This window comes from Drosophila sulfurigaster, chromosome 3 (genome assembly GCF_023558435.1).
Source record: "Drosophila sulfurigaster albostrigata strain 15112-1811.04 chromosome 3, ASM2355843v2, whole genome shotgun sequence".
NCBI lineage: Eukaryota > Metazoa > Arthropoda > Insecta > Diptera > Drosophilidae > Drosophila > Drosophila sulfurigaster.
In genome coordinates this window covers 42,351,313-42,364,467 of record NC_084883.1, presented here as the reverse complement: position 1 = coordinate 42,364,467, position 13,155 = coordinate 42,351,313, and the positions used below count along the sequence as shown (strand labels likewise).

The 13,155-nt window shown below is 43.9% G+C and overlaps 2 protein-coding genes across 3 annotated transcripts; one reads left to right on the top strand and one right to left on the bottom strand.

Moving 5' to 3' along the window:
• Nucleotides 1-242: 242 nt before the first annotated feature.
• LOC133846529 (mediator of RNA polymerase II transcription subunit 14) lies at nt 243-5,945 on the top strand. 2 transcript variants are annotated; one of them, XM_062281553.1, is made up of 8 exons: nt 243-610; nt 673-1,238; nt 1,294-1,785; nt 1,892-2,259; nt 2,320-2,554; nt 2,613-3,245; nt 3,303-3,607; nt 3,671-5,945. In XM_062281553.1, the coding sequence occupies exons 1-8, from the start codon at nt 447-449 to the stop codon at nt 5,534-5,536; spliced, it is 4,629 nt and encodes a 1,542-aa protein (XP_062137537.1). In that variant the 5' UTR covers nt 243-446; the 3' UTR covers nt 5,537-5,945. The 2 variants fall into 2 exon arrangements, with proteins under 2 accessions (XP_062137537.1, XP_062137536.1); XM_062281552.1 differs by having other exon boundaries at nt 2,610-3,245.
• Nucleotides 5,672-12,673, bottom strand: LOC133846530 (SEC14-like protein 2). Its single transcript, XM_062281554.1, has 6 exons — nt 11,921-12,673; nt 7,549-7,618; nt 7,436-7,479; nt 7,258-7,375; nt 6,383-7,198; nt 5,672-6,319 (listed from the first exon to the last, which is right to left on the bottom strand). Exons 1-6 carry the CDS (start codon nt 11,972-11,974, stop codon nt 6,177-6,179), a joined length of 1,245 nt encoding a protein of 414 aa, XP_062137538.1. The 5' UTR covers nt 11,975-12,673; the 3' UTR covers nt 5,672-6,176.
• Nucleotides 12,674-13,155: the final 482 nt, after the last annotated feature.

Sequence of the window (13,155 nt, the reverse complement as noted above, 5' to 3'; positions counted from 1 at the left end):
GGTTTTGATGTCTACTTTTCTTTATTATGTCGAGAAGCATAATTAACATTCATGTTTCAATGCTAATAATTAAATATTAAATATTTAAAAAAGTTTGCATGGGTTTCCCAGTATTTAGGTGGCGCCATCTGTGTTACGTTGCTGTTGTTATGTTTGCCACTATTTGTGGCAAATTGTGTGACCAGCCTCTTTGTTGTGGGGTATATTTAATACATTTAGTGTTCATTGAAATGGCATATTGTGAAATGCAACTTGCGGTCACGCTGCTTGCACGGCAAAAAATTAACAAAGTTGCTGAAATTCTCGCAAAACCAATTGACAAAGTGCCGAAAAACTATGAGTCGGACATTAAAAGGATAAAGCAATATTAAAAACTGAACGCAAGTTGCTTGCGTTGCTATTTGTGCAGTTAATTGCAAGTGTGAAAAAGTAGCGTAGTAAAAAACATGGCGCCTACGCCGCTGCCGCTGGAACAAATGCCCGGTGCAAACGCTGGCTATTTGCCAGCTGGGCAGGAGGGAGGACCGCGCATCAATACCATGTCGATGTCCGTGCTAATTGATTTCATTATACAGCGCACATATCACGAGCTCATGGTGCTGGCCGAATTGTAAGTTGTTCCACACATTTGCACTCTACCAATACTTATTGGACGTTGTTGTTGTTCCACAGGTTGCCACGCAAAACGGACATGGAACGCAAGGTTGAAATCTATGCTTATGCGGCGCGTACACGGCATTTATTCACACGTCTCAATGCGCTGGTCAAATGGGGCAATTCCGTCTCGAAGGTGGACAAGAGCTCACAGATCATGAGCTTCCTGGACAAACAGAATATGCTCTTCGTGGAGACGGCGGATATGTTGGCGCGCATGTCCCGCGAGACGCTAGTGCGGGCTCGTTTGCCCAACTTTCACATTCCGGCCGCTGTTGAGGTCTTGACCACTGGCACCTACAATCGGCTGCCCACGTGCATCAGGGAACGCATTGTGCCGCCCGACGCAATTACGCCGGCAGAGAAGAAGCAGACGCTGTTGCGCCTCAATCAGGTAATACAGCATCGTCTGGTGACTGGCAAATTGCTGCCACAAATGCGTGAATTTCGCATACGCAATGGACGCGTTACATTCGAGATTAAGCATGAGTTTAGCGTCGCTCTCACCGTCATGGGCGACAATCCCGATGTACCATGGCGTCTGTTGGACATTGATGTGCTTGTTGAGGACAAAGAGACAGGCGGTAAGTTAACAAAAACTTCACTAAAATACTAAACTAAACATTTTAACTCTTTTAGATGGCAAATCGTTGGTGCATCCGGTGCAGGTTAACTACATACACCAACTGATCCAGGCGCGTCTCGTCGAGAATCCCAATGCCTTGAGCGAGGTTTACAATTGCCTGCACTATTTCTGTCAGTCGCTGCAGCTGGAAGTGCTCTACACGCAAACGCTGCGCTTGAACTACGAACGCTTAGACGACAACAATGTCAATGTGGAGGAGTATGTGCCGGGTGTTAAGCTGAGCGTATCTTATTGGCGTGATCTCAAATCTGAGCTGGGATATCGTCTCACTGTTCAATCGGATCCCAATGAAGTAGGACGACCTTTGGCAGTGGTCCACATGCCTTCGTTGGGCGCCAAAGAATCCGCCGAGGTGGCTGAACGTGCCGTGCGCTCCGAGCACCTTTCGATGGAACGCTTAATTGTGCACACTGTTTATATACGATCGGTGTCGCGACTAAGTGATCTCAAGCTGGAGTTCCAGGCCTTCCTCAAAGACGTTGACTGTGAGTGTAATTGTTTTGGTCATCAGCTGCACCAAGCAAAACAAAGTTGATCTAATTAACTGATACTTGATTGATGTGCTCCACTAATATCCTATCTCTCTTTTAGTTAATCTGCAAGGCACTCCAGCGATTTTGACGGTGCCTGTGCTATCCCCTTGCTTGCGAGCCGAGCAGATTCACATCACCATTGATACGCACACGGGCATGTTCCGCTGTCATGTGCCCAAGCACTTGGATTGCCCCATTACAGATGATATGCAAGACTGTCTGAATGGCGATCGCAGCAAGCTGCCTGCTTTGCTGTCGGAGCTGCGCTATTGGATCACACACAGACGTTGCGAGAAAACGCTGCAGCATTTGCCTGCCACAGCAACGGAGACGCTACCTTTCCTCACTCTGCCCGAGCAGGACTTGTTGCAGGTTGGTCGTCACAAGATCTACGTGAAGCTGCATCGTCATCCCAATATTATATTGGTAAGTTTAGCAAGCAAATTTCACTTGCAGTTTTTCTATAACAACTCCTACTTTCTTCAGGTGGTTCAATTGAAGGAGAAGAGCGCAATGCCTAATGAAATGGAGTACACTTTCCACTTGGGCTTTGTTGTATTTCAAAAGGATGAAACCGATGTGGTGGATGACTCGGCCAAGCAACTAGTTTCTATTGTAACGCAGCCACCTTCGGAGATTCCCAAATTCTATACAAAATTAATGCGCCTCATTGAGTTTGACACTTTTGTGGCCACCCATGGCCCCGGTACTGAAGTGGATGGTTAGTCTAGCTTACGTTTAGCAACTCAGCTCCCATTTAACCAACTCAATTTCAGCAGATTTATCACCACATAAGCGCAAGTCGAATGGCGACATTTTGGCACCGCCAGCCAAGCAACAAAAGACCATCTTTCCCGCCTACTTTATACCCGAATTGGCGCACGTTGTGGCCATGTGCGATGAGAAGATACCCTTCTTGAATCTGGCACAAACGCTATCCAAGTTTCGCATTCCGCATAGCGGCCTGCAAGTGGAGGCAAATGCCACATCGCTTGTGCTCAAGATTCTAGCATTGCCCAAGCCAGGCGCCAATCAACCAACGACTGCAACTGGCGAAGCTAAACCAGCGCCAGCACCAGCTGCAGCTGCTACCAACAACACTTCAACTGCACTGCCCAAGATAGAGCCACATGTCTGGGATGACTTAATGCGACGTGTGCTGTCGATTTCGGTGCGTTCGCAAACCAACAAGAATAGCCAAGTGCGCATTTGGGTTGTGGAGTTTGTCTTCTACAGCACGCCGCTGCAGAGCACACATCAGAAGGAACAAGGCAATCGACGTACTGTGTATTTAACGTATGAGCAGGCGAATCATGACTTCTCCAAGACTGTCGAAGATCTGCTTAACGATTGGTCCAAGATTGTCTATCTCTACACGCTTGTGCACGACTTTTCCGAGCAGTTGCGCAACAGTAAGACAAACTTAAGTTAATTCTTTGAGTAAGTCAACTAATTATATGTTTCCACAGAACGTCTCAGCTTGGGTGACATGCTTGTGGTCAAGTCCTACAGCTATGTGAATCTGTTGCTTGGCTATGGGCCTAAGAAGGAAGTAACCTGCAACATTTACTGGTCCGTGCAATCGCATGGCTTCCGTCTCACCTTTGTCGGTGGCATCTCCGCCGTAAATGCGCACTCCATGATGCGAGATCAGCTTGCACAGCATCTGAATCAACAGCACAGCTTGACGACCATTGCACACATACTGCACGAAACTTATAATCCAATGAGCTCCATTGCTAAGCTGCCTGTTCTGCCCCTACTTGGCATTCCTGTAAGTTGACCTAACTTTTCATATAGATGTACTTACTTTAATGTTCACCTTTCCCACTCTCAGCGTCCCCAGGTGCCTGTGCTGTCGTTCTGCATGTTGCCACAGTCGCCTTGCCTCATGCGTCTCACCTATCAGGCGGTCTACTGTCTGGAGCTGCGCTTCCGTGCCAATCGACTCGTCTCCATACGCGATGGCGTCAGTCGCTTTGATCGCAATGCCATCGAGGAGATTACACCTATACAGGGATTGAAGGCATTCTTGTCCAAGTACGTGGATGAGTCTGCTGTGTATCGACGTGGACCTCAGGATGATGACAATCCGCTGTCGCCCATGGGCATGGAGGATAATTTCGGCGGACCAAGCAGTGTAGCAGGAGTAGGTGCTGGGGGTTCGTCTCCATTCTTGGGCGCCGGCATGCGTGGTCCACAATCGCCTAGGGACAGTGGACTGCGTTTTCCAGCCCCGCACACGCCGCCCTCCAGCTCCAATCCGCACACACCGGCCAGTCCGCATCCCAGTGCCGGTGGCGGTGGTGGCAGCGGTGCCCAGAGTCATGCCAACTTTAATTTGACATCGCCGCCGGCACCGCATATGCCGCATCAGTCGCCGGGCGGCTTGATGCCCTCGTCACCGCTGAATCCTCAGCCCAGTCCGCACATGGTGCACAGTCCGGGACCCAATACGCTGTACATGCAAAGCCATCAGGATTCACCATTCACTGCCATGTCGCCGGCGAACAACAATTGGCCCGGTTCGCCCAGCATGCCACGCCCCTCGCCTCGTCCCGGCCAGAGTCCCGAGCACAAGAGCACTGGTGGCGCTGGTCAAGGCGTCGGTGGTGATCGTGGCACGCGTGCCAGTCTGAATCGTCCTTGGCCAGGAGCTGTACCTACGCTGCTCACGCACGAGGCACTCGAGACGTTGTGTCGCCCCAGTCCGCATCCCAACAAGGATATCAATGTGGCGGATATGAGTCCGTTGGAACGCTTCCTAGGATGTGTCTACATGCGCCGGCAACTGCATCGCAACATACAGAGCGAGGAGACCTTGACGGCGCTCAACTCAACGGAGCCAGGTGTGGTGCTTTTCAAGGTGGACGGATTGCAGTGCCAGGTGACGTTGAATCCCATGCATATGCAGTCGCTGCACTTGAAGGTCACCCAGTTGCCACCGATGCCCGACAAACCCACGTTCCAGCTAAGTCCCGACGATCTGCTCGTCATCGAGCAATATTTTGACACCCGCGTCGCTGCCCCGCCGTATCGCCCCAACGCGTTGCACAGCATTTGCCGCTTGCTAAACCAACCAGGACATGTGCTCAAGGATTTCGTGCAGATCATGCGGCTGGAGCTGAAACCGGAGCTGGGCGGCGATCAACTGAAGTGGACGGTGCAGATGTGCATGCGAATGCCACCCTCGGCGCTTCCGATTGTGCCCATTGGCAATGCGTGCGTGGTGCTGGGACGCATGAAGATACTGTTCTTCCTGCACATCACACGGATACCGTACAACGGCAAGGACTGGAAGGATAGCCCCTCCCTGGTGCTGCCCATCGTGCACGACATTGCCACCAATCTGACGCAAGTGGCCGAGCGACGCGAACAGGTGCAATCCCCGCTGATGGCAGCAGCCAGTCAGTTGCTGCGTCGCTTCGCCGATTATGGAGTGCAGCAGTGCTCGCTATTTCCAGCAATCTCGGATCTGCTGACCAATCTGCCGCTTACCACAGATCTGCCGCCACCGCCACCCAATCAATCCATTGGTCCGCCAGTTGGTGTGGGCGTTGGCGTTGGAGTCGGAGTGGGAGCTGGTGTGGGAGTTGGTGTTGTGGGCTCGAGTCCGAATCCGATGATGCCGATGCAACAGCTGCCGCCACAGGTGGGAGGACATGGCCCGCAGATGGGTCCGAATCCTGGGGGTCCGCAGTGATGAAGGCGCAAGCGCCGCGCCTCATCGCAGCAGCCATGAGGCGACAACCTGGCGCAATTGCGACCAAGCCCCAGAACACACACACAGTTCAACAGGAACAGCAACAGCAACCACAAAACAATAACAACAAGAACATTGATCATTATCCGTTTTATTTATTATACTTAAGTGTCAGACAAGTTTCCAAACATTCACTTGCGATGATAACAAGTAAACTCAAAAGTCACAAGTCCAAATTAAAAACAAGAACAAGTTTAGGATTTGAGAATCTAAAATTCAGAATCAGAATCCGGAATATACATTACAATAAACAACTATATTGTACAGAAGTGCACTCGAAAGTAAAGAGACACACACACACACACATACACATAATAAAGCACTAACTAACTGTAAACTGTAACTGTAATTGGTAACTACCGTAAAACGCTTTCACTTCAATTATTTATCACAAAGTTTTTGTTCCACGCCGAGCGTATCTGTTTCGTATCTGTTGTGACTACTTGCACCGAGGTTAGTATATATGGTTGTGTGATTATGGTACATCATACCCTACATGTTTGTATTTATATATTTTCTAGGGTATAACTCTTCAATCTGCTGATTTTTGGCTTTGTTTTTGGCTACGGCATCCGCTCACTCATTGCTTGCCCACCAGCTGTGTGCTGTCCATTTGTGCGGTCAGCTCACTGATGCCCTCCTCCTCCTCGGAGATGAGATCGACCCAATAGCGCAGCTTCTTGCTACGCAAATAGCTGGCCGAGTTGTCGAACACAACAGTATCTGTAAGATGCAAATCTATCTTGTGAGCTAACCTCATCTTAATGATGTATTTGGCCAACTTACATATGGTGTTGGGTCGCGTCGAGATGACACCGACTTCGTCCATTTCGTTGGAGTAAACTGTGCCCAGCGGCACTTCGCTGCGCTTCTCTCCTGTCTTCTCGTCCACGCTGTAAATGCCAAACTTGATGTCGTAGTCGAAAGTACGGAAATTCCACGACAGCATCTGCTGCTGCGGCAATTGCTCGTTCTCCGGTTGACTCTTCACCTTGAAGTGCAGCTTCAGTTTGTCACCCTTGGCCACCTGAGCCTCAGTGAAATCCTTGTCACTCTGCTGATTGCTCTGATCAATGTACAGCTCCTCGGGCAGCTTGCCACCCCAAATCATCAGCGATTTGCACTGAGGATCGCCCAGCTTGTCGACCAGTTCACCGCCCCAGCTCTTGGGAATGATTTTTGGATCCACGTGGGAGAAGAGCTGTTGCTTCCACTTGTCTGCCCCTGATTTGTAGATATGTATCTTGCTGGTAGTGTTCTCGTCGAGGAACTTCTTCACAATGTTGAATGCCACCGAGAACAGTTTGGGTGCATTGATAATGTAGCACATTTTCAGCAGCTCCGGGAAATTGGCTTCATACTGCTTCACCGAAGAGATGACCACTTCGGCAGCTGGTCTCCAAGCGTACTGTTTAAGGTTCAATCCTTCGCAGTCGAAGAAGACGACGAGCTGACGTGCCTTCCATCCATGCTTTTGACTCTGCTCATAAGCATTCTTCATGAAACGTTCCAGCAATAGCACCAAATACTTTTGAAACTCGAAGCGTGTGACGCAGTGCATCATGCCCCAGATGTCGAAGTTGGCAAACGGACACACAATCACTGCAGCAGAGATTAAATTGTTAAACGGAAATAATTAATAGAGAACTGCCTGTGCTTACCCGGCGATCCCTCGTTGTCGTAGCCCATGAGGCCATATGGTAGATACTCTCGCAATGCCTGTGGCGCCTCCCACTTCTCAATGTTGTCCACGTTCCACATGGCTCTCGTTTTGAGGCACTGCAATGGGGAGGGAACTGAGTAATTTAATTTGATTATCGAATGCGCATTTCTACTTACTGCTCTGAGCATTTTCTCAGCTGCATCCAAGTTCCATTTGCGAGCTGAAAGTGATTAAGAAAGTGGCATTTTAATGGAATGTTGCAAGTTCGAGGATGGGGCAGATGACTCACCTCGCAGCCAGCGCAACAAATAGTAATCATCATGGGTATCGTTCAGCTCAGCAGACATCAGCTGACGAAACTGCAAATTGCAATAAGGAAAACGATAAGCTTTAATTCTCGATTCCTTTGTTCTTTGTGTCTGTTAACCTTGACGTTACTCTAAATGAACGTCTTTTTATAGCTGCATCTAATCTTACGGCTAAACACCGTTAATCTTTGCTAATAATATTAACTGATAATCATGTGACTGTAGCATATTGCAGTTAATATGTGTAACAATCTTGACTTCAGTCAATCGACAATCGCTATTTGAAAATTTGTTTCGCTTGGCGCTCGAAAAGTTGTTTACCTTAATAACTGTTAATTTGGCCTTGACTCAATGCCAATTCAAGTACCCTACAATAAACTCGAGTGGGGTATATTTTTAAAGATATTCCATATTGATTGTTAAACTCGTTTAAAGCTGCCATAAAATATTGTTTGAAAATAGAAAAGATATTTCGGTAGTCTAAACATGTCTTAAACAAGATTCGATTTCCGCTTTATCTGAAGGTTTTTCTTTTGTTTTGGTTTGTTTTTTATGTCAGTGAGTCAGCACTTGAGACAAATCTTGTTTCTGAATAATTTATACAGCCGGCAACTAATTGGTTAGAGGTACTTTAAGTACGGATAGTTACGATCGTCTATTAATGTCAATACAATGAACATTTCAATTCGTGTTTCGAATGCTTAATTGCTGCCAAAAATAAAGTGGGCAAGGGTGCTGGAGCTATGCTTTATTATAGTACTTGGCAATCACTTGGCTAAAAACGGCTAAGCAGCGCTTAACTCGCTTTAGTTTAGACCACACAAAGCACTTGAAATTCAATAACGAGGCTAACACACACACACAGCTGTCTGTTGGCTGTGGAAGTCGCGTCGTCACTTGCCAGTTGGTCACTTGGCCAGGTTGCTTCTTTGACTTGACCAAGTCGTCGCTCCTCTCTCTCTCTTTGAAACAAAGTCGTTTGTGGTTTTTATTGCTGTTTGAGCAGCTTGTTGGCATCTGCAGAGAGAGGGGCGGGGGGCGCTGCAAGTGTTGTAGTTTCATTAGCGGTGCGCATTTTTGGTATAACTTCCTCATAACTCACTCGAGGCTTACTAACTCACAGCTGCCCATTACCATTACCATTTCTGCTTTGTTCTGTGTTTTGAATACGACCGGACCAAGTTTTTTTTTGGTTGAGTGTTGTAAATAAGTTTGACTGCAGGTACTTGTAAAAATGAGGCAATCATCGAGCAAACTTATTATTATTATTATACACTTTGAAGTTTCCATTTTTGCTTGATTCTCGTTAGGTTGCAAAAGAGTGCACATTTAGGCCCAAGACGCTGGTGGCCTTTTAGCCACTTGTTAGCCCCTTGGTCTTAATCAAATATTGATTTCGTTTCGATGGGTCTTTCCATGCGAAAGAAACCAGTTGGTTAACGCAAAAAAATAGTTAAAACAACAGAATTCATTAGCATTTTTACAAATAGCTCAACAACCGCTGATGACTGATGACTCGACATTTTGACGGATGAGGTAGACACATTTTTTTAAACAAGATTTTGAAGAGAAGGAAAATCTCTTGAATGCATTAGAAGCATTTCCTTTTTAGGATTTATCTACAATTTTTAATAATTCATAAAGATTCGGACCTCTAGGTGGGCAAAAAATGGCTTCCATTAGTGGGAGAGAAAGTTGAAGTTTAGTTTGCGTTTAGGTTTAGGGATCATTATCTTGACTTAAAAAACACATTTATCATCTTCCCCTCATCACGGGAATTAGGCTTTTCAGGGATGTGTGGGTGAAAGTTTAAAGTAATAATTGATAAATTAATTTAGTCCAAATACAAAAAGCGTGATATGAATAAAAGTTTAGCACTTTAAAGATCAAAAACAACAATTTCGCAAATGCACTTTGATCACAAGCACTTCTAAGGTGCACAATAATTTAGGCGAACAATTAAACAACTTTGCAACTAATTTGCAAGCCTTGTCAACATAATTTAAAAGATCAGAGATCCTATAAAAAAAGCAGTTACTCTGTGTTGAGCAAAAAGTGAGTCAAGGTGGAAAATTTTAAAAGGCAAATGATTCACATCCCCAGCTTTGCGGTTTTAAGGGGGAAAGCTTTGTATACCTAGTACTCCATAAATACAAAAGAGTGTTTTAATTACATTTTTATCTCTAATCTGGTCAAAAGGAACGCAGCAAGAGATCGCCTAAAGTCGGTTTTGTGATAGGTTAATGACGCCTTCTAATTGCGATTGCGATATAGTTTTGCTTTTGCTTTTGTTTTTGTTTTTCTGTTCGCCCGGCCATGAAATGACATTTGTAATTGTGACGCTTGCTAAAATGCTTTTAGCCAGATCATGGCGAGCAACTTGGGGAGGTCAGAGGGGATTAGAGGTGGGTGGTTGGTGGGTTTGTTGTGGAAATATCAGCCGAAAGCATCTGCCAAGAATGCAGCCAAGGCAACAACAACTGCAAAAGTGGGTCGCACATGCCGCTTGAACCGGTTCGGTTTCCATTTCAAATTCAATTTCGATTTCAAATTTTCATTTTTCATTCATTTGATTATTTGGCTTTTTGTGGGTCGTTGTCACTTGACTAAAGTTATGGCCTGTGGGCGTGGCCGAGGCGGCGGTCAATATTCGCAATGCTGATTTATTCGCCGAGTAAGGAAATTTTCGTAGCTATTGCAAAGAACACACGACGACGACGTCAACAAAGCGAAACAGCTGCACGCAAGAACAACTTGTTGTTGCTTTTGTTGTTGTTGTTGTTGATGTCGTTGCAGTTTTTTTATTGACTATCGACAAATCCGGCACAGTGTCACAGTTGCATGCAAATCCATGCGGAATGAGATAAAATGTAACGCAATCGCAATGAAATTCGTGCTGTCGTCACACTTGAATACTCATTCATCGCATCGATTTGTTTGTTTACTCAACTCTTATAATGCGCAATTAATCATATTTTTATGGCAAGTGCTGCTGACAACTGCAGCAAGGCCAAAGAAACCGTTGACTGCCATGTTAAATTGTGCAAAAAGACACATCTTAACCACTTTTTGATATCAAATTGTAACTGGTTTGTCGATTATTCAATTCAATGTTATTCCCCAGACTCAAATATTCCTGTTCTACAAGTGTATGTACTCGTATATATAAAACAAGTCGAGATAAACTAACTTAGTCATTGCATTTGACAAGCTTGGAATTAGAATTATTTAATATGAGACGAGTTTTTCTTTCTTGCTAGTCATCGAGATTTATAATTACATCTACTTTGTAATCGTATAATGCAACGTATTATTATTAATTCAATGTCTGTATGCATAAGTATTTGTCAAGCGGTTGGATATCTGCCAATTATTTATAGATTTATCAGTGTTCAATTATAATAACAACTTTTTAACTGCTGTCAACTGACAATAAAAAACTTACAATGACACTGCAAAAATATAAATGCATTTCCTTGTAATTTTCAACTACTTGAAGCAATATAGTTAATGCTTAGAATATTTATGGAAATGTGAATAAGAACCTATGAGTTTTGAAATGTTCTTATTAAATAATAGTACAATAAGGTTAAAGTATGAATTGCGAAACTTTGAATTTGGAATGATCATGCATCTAATTAATTTTAATAATAAATAAAACGTATGAATAATACTGAAAACATTTCCCAATCATAATAAAATTATGTAAACATATAAACCACCAGACCCCTTATTATCAATAGTCATTGCCAAGTGCACAATTGAAAGTATACAATAGTGTTTATCGTTGCGGAACCGATAAGAAGAGGTTCTGAATAATCATGAATAATAATATCAAACAAACAAATTTTGACTTTGAAACTTTCCAAACCCAGATTTCCAAAAATTAATATAAAGGAAGTAATTAAATTTTGTTTTTAATATATTAGAATTGTTGTGCAAAAATAAACCTTGGCTCTTGAAAGCCACTAGCAATTAAAGTTAAATTTTTTAGTGTCATAAAGTTTTGAAACAATGTTTACTTAAGAACTGCTGACATCGTCAGCAATAATAACAGTAAAGTTGTACAAAAATGATTATTAATCGTTATTTAACATATTTGGTAGCAGCTGCAATTATTTCGCAATATTCTCATTTAGCATTTAACTTTATTTGCGAACATTCTAATCTAGAATCATTTTGATTGATGATCATCGCCCACACAATGACGCTTGTGAACCAATGTGCGAGTAAATAAGTTAGAACGAGAGCACAATAAGTATAAAGCTCAAAGAGAAGCTTTTGCTCTTCCATTCCGTCCCCCATTTATTTACCACAATGCATTGTAGCGGACTCGCTCTCTTTCGCTCTCACCTGTTCCAATGTTTTGCGCTGCTCTTCGCTGATTTCGGGTAGTGGACCAGACATTATATTTTATTTATTTATTTAAACCAAAGTTGTTAAAACGTTGCCAATTTAGTATGTTATGCACACACTGACTCACACACACGCACTCACACTAACACTGAGAAAGACACTGAAACTTGAATTTCTTTTCGTCGCTTTGTTATTGCTGTTGTTGTTGTTGTTTCACACGCGAAAATTGTTGGCTGATGCTTCGGTTTATTTTTTTCGGTTTTTGGCTTTGACTTTGGCGATTGTCGGTTTGGTCGAGGGGAGAGGAGCAAGGGAGACTGGTGTCTTAAAAATAATAACAATAAAAACTTTCTACAGTTGCGTATAGCTGTTGTCGATTTGGTCAGCCTGTTGCATATTTTCAGCGTAATTATTTTCAATTTGATGATTTGTAACTCTTTTTTAACCCAAATAGCGTCGCATCCGACCGGGTCAAGCACTCAAACTCGAAACTCGTACTCGTAGTCGTAATAACAATAATAATAATTATAGTTGCATTTGTAATTGTGCTGCTCGCACTGAATACACACACACAATTAAGCCGCAATTAAATTGTCTCCGTTTGTTTATATATTTTTATGTTTTAGCCTTTTCTGCGTCAGAATATTTTTATTTGCGTTTTATTGTTGTGATTAACGAAGCGACCGGAACCGAAACAAAGGGAAGCTCTCCCCTCCAATGCGTTGCGTTTGGCGAGCGGCGTCGAACTGAGGCCCAAACAGGCGCCACATTGCTACTTAAAATGCCGCAGACACTCTGCACTTGGCACTCGCTCCACTATTTCCATTGCTTTACTCTCTCAATGTCGAAGCAACGCTTTGCGTGTGCCATGATACAATAACACAAGGTAGTCTCGTCGGCAAAAGCTATCCGTTATCTATACCATACATAAGTGCGAGTGAAACGACTGCGCCTAGTGAGTGCGAAAGAATCGACAGTAGAGCTTTGTGATTAACCCTTAAATGGCGCATATGGTTTAATTGTTCCACTGTATTAAAAAGAGTTGAATTGTTTTTATAATTAAATTTTTTTACAGTTTAGAAATTGATAGTAATCGTTATTTTTGTTTTTGATTACTAATTATTTTGTTCAGGTTTTTAATTCTATCATAAAGTTCAAATATATATATAATATAATTGCAATCTGACATTTTTGCCTTGCGCAAGGGTTAATATTTAGAGAAAAGATCGTCC

Coding starts and splice junctions, on each gene's coding strand:
- LOC133846529 (XM_062281552.1), top strand. CDS start 447: ATGGCGCCTACGCCGCTGCCGCTGGAACAAATGCCCGGTGCAAACGCT. Junction 2,555..2,609: donor CCCCGGTACTGAAGTGGATG/GTTAGTCTAGCT, acceptor ACTCAATTTCAG/CAGATTTATCACCACATAAG. Junction 3,608..3,670: donor TGCCCCTACTTGGCATTCCT/GTAAGTTGACCT, acceptor TCCCACTCTCAG/CGTCCCCAGGTGCCTGTGCT.
- LOC133846530 (XM_062281554.1), bottom strand. CDS start 11,974: ATGTCTGGTCCACTACCCGAAATCAGCGAAGAGCAGCGCAAAACATTG. Junction 7,619..11,920: donor AGCGCAAAACATTGGAACAG/GTGAGAGCGAAA, acceptor TGCAATTTGCAG/TTTCGTCAGCTGATGTCTGC. Junction 7,199..7,257: donor CGACAACGAGGGATCGCCGG/GTAAGCACAGGC, acceptor TCTCTGCTGCAG/TGATTGTGTGTCCGTTTGCC.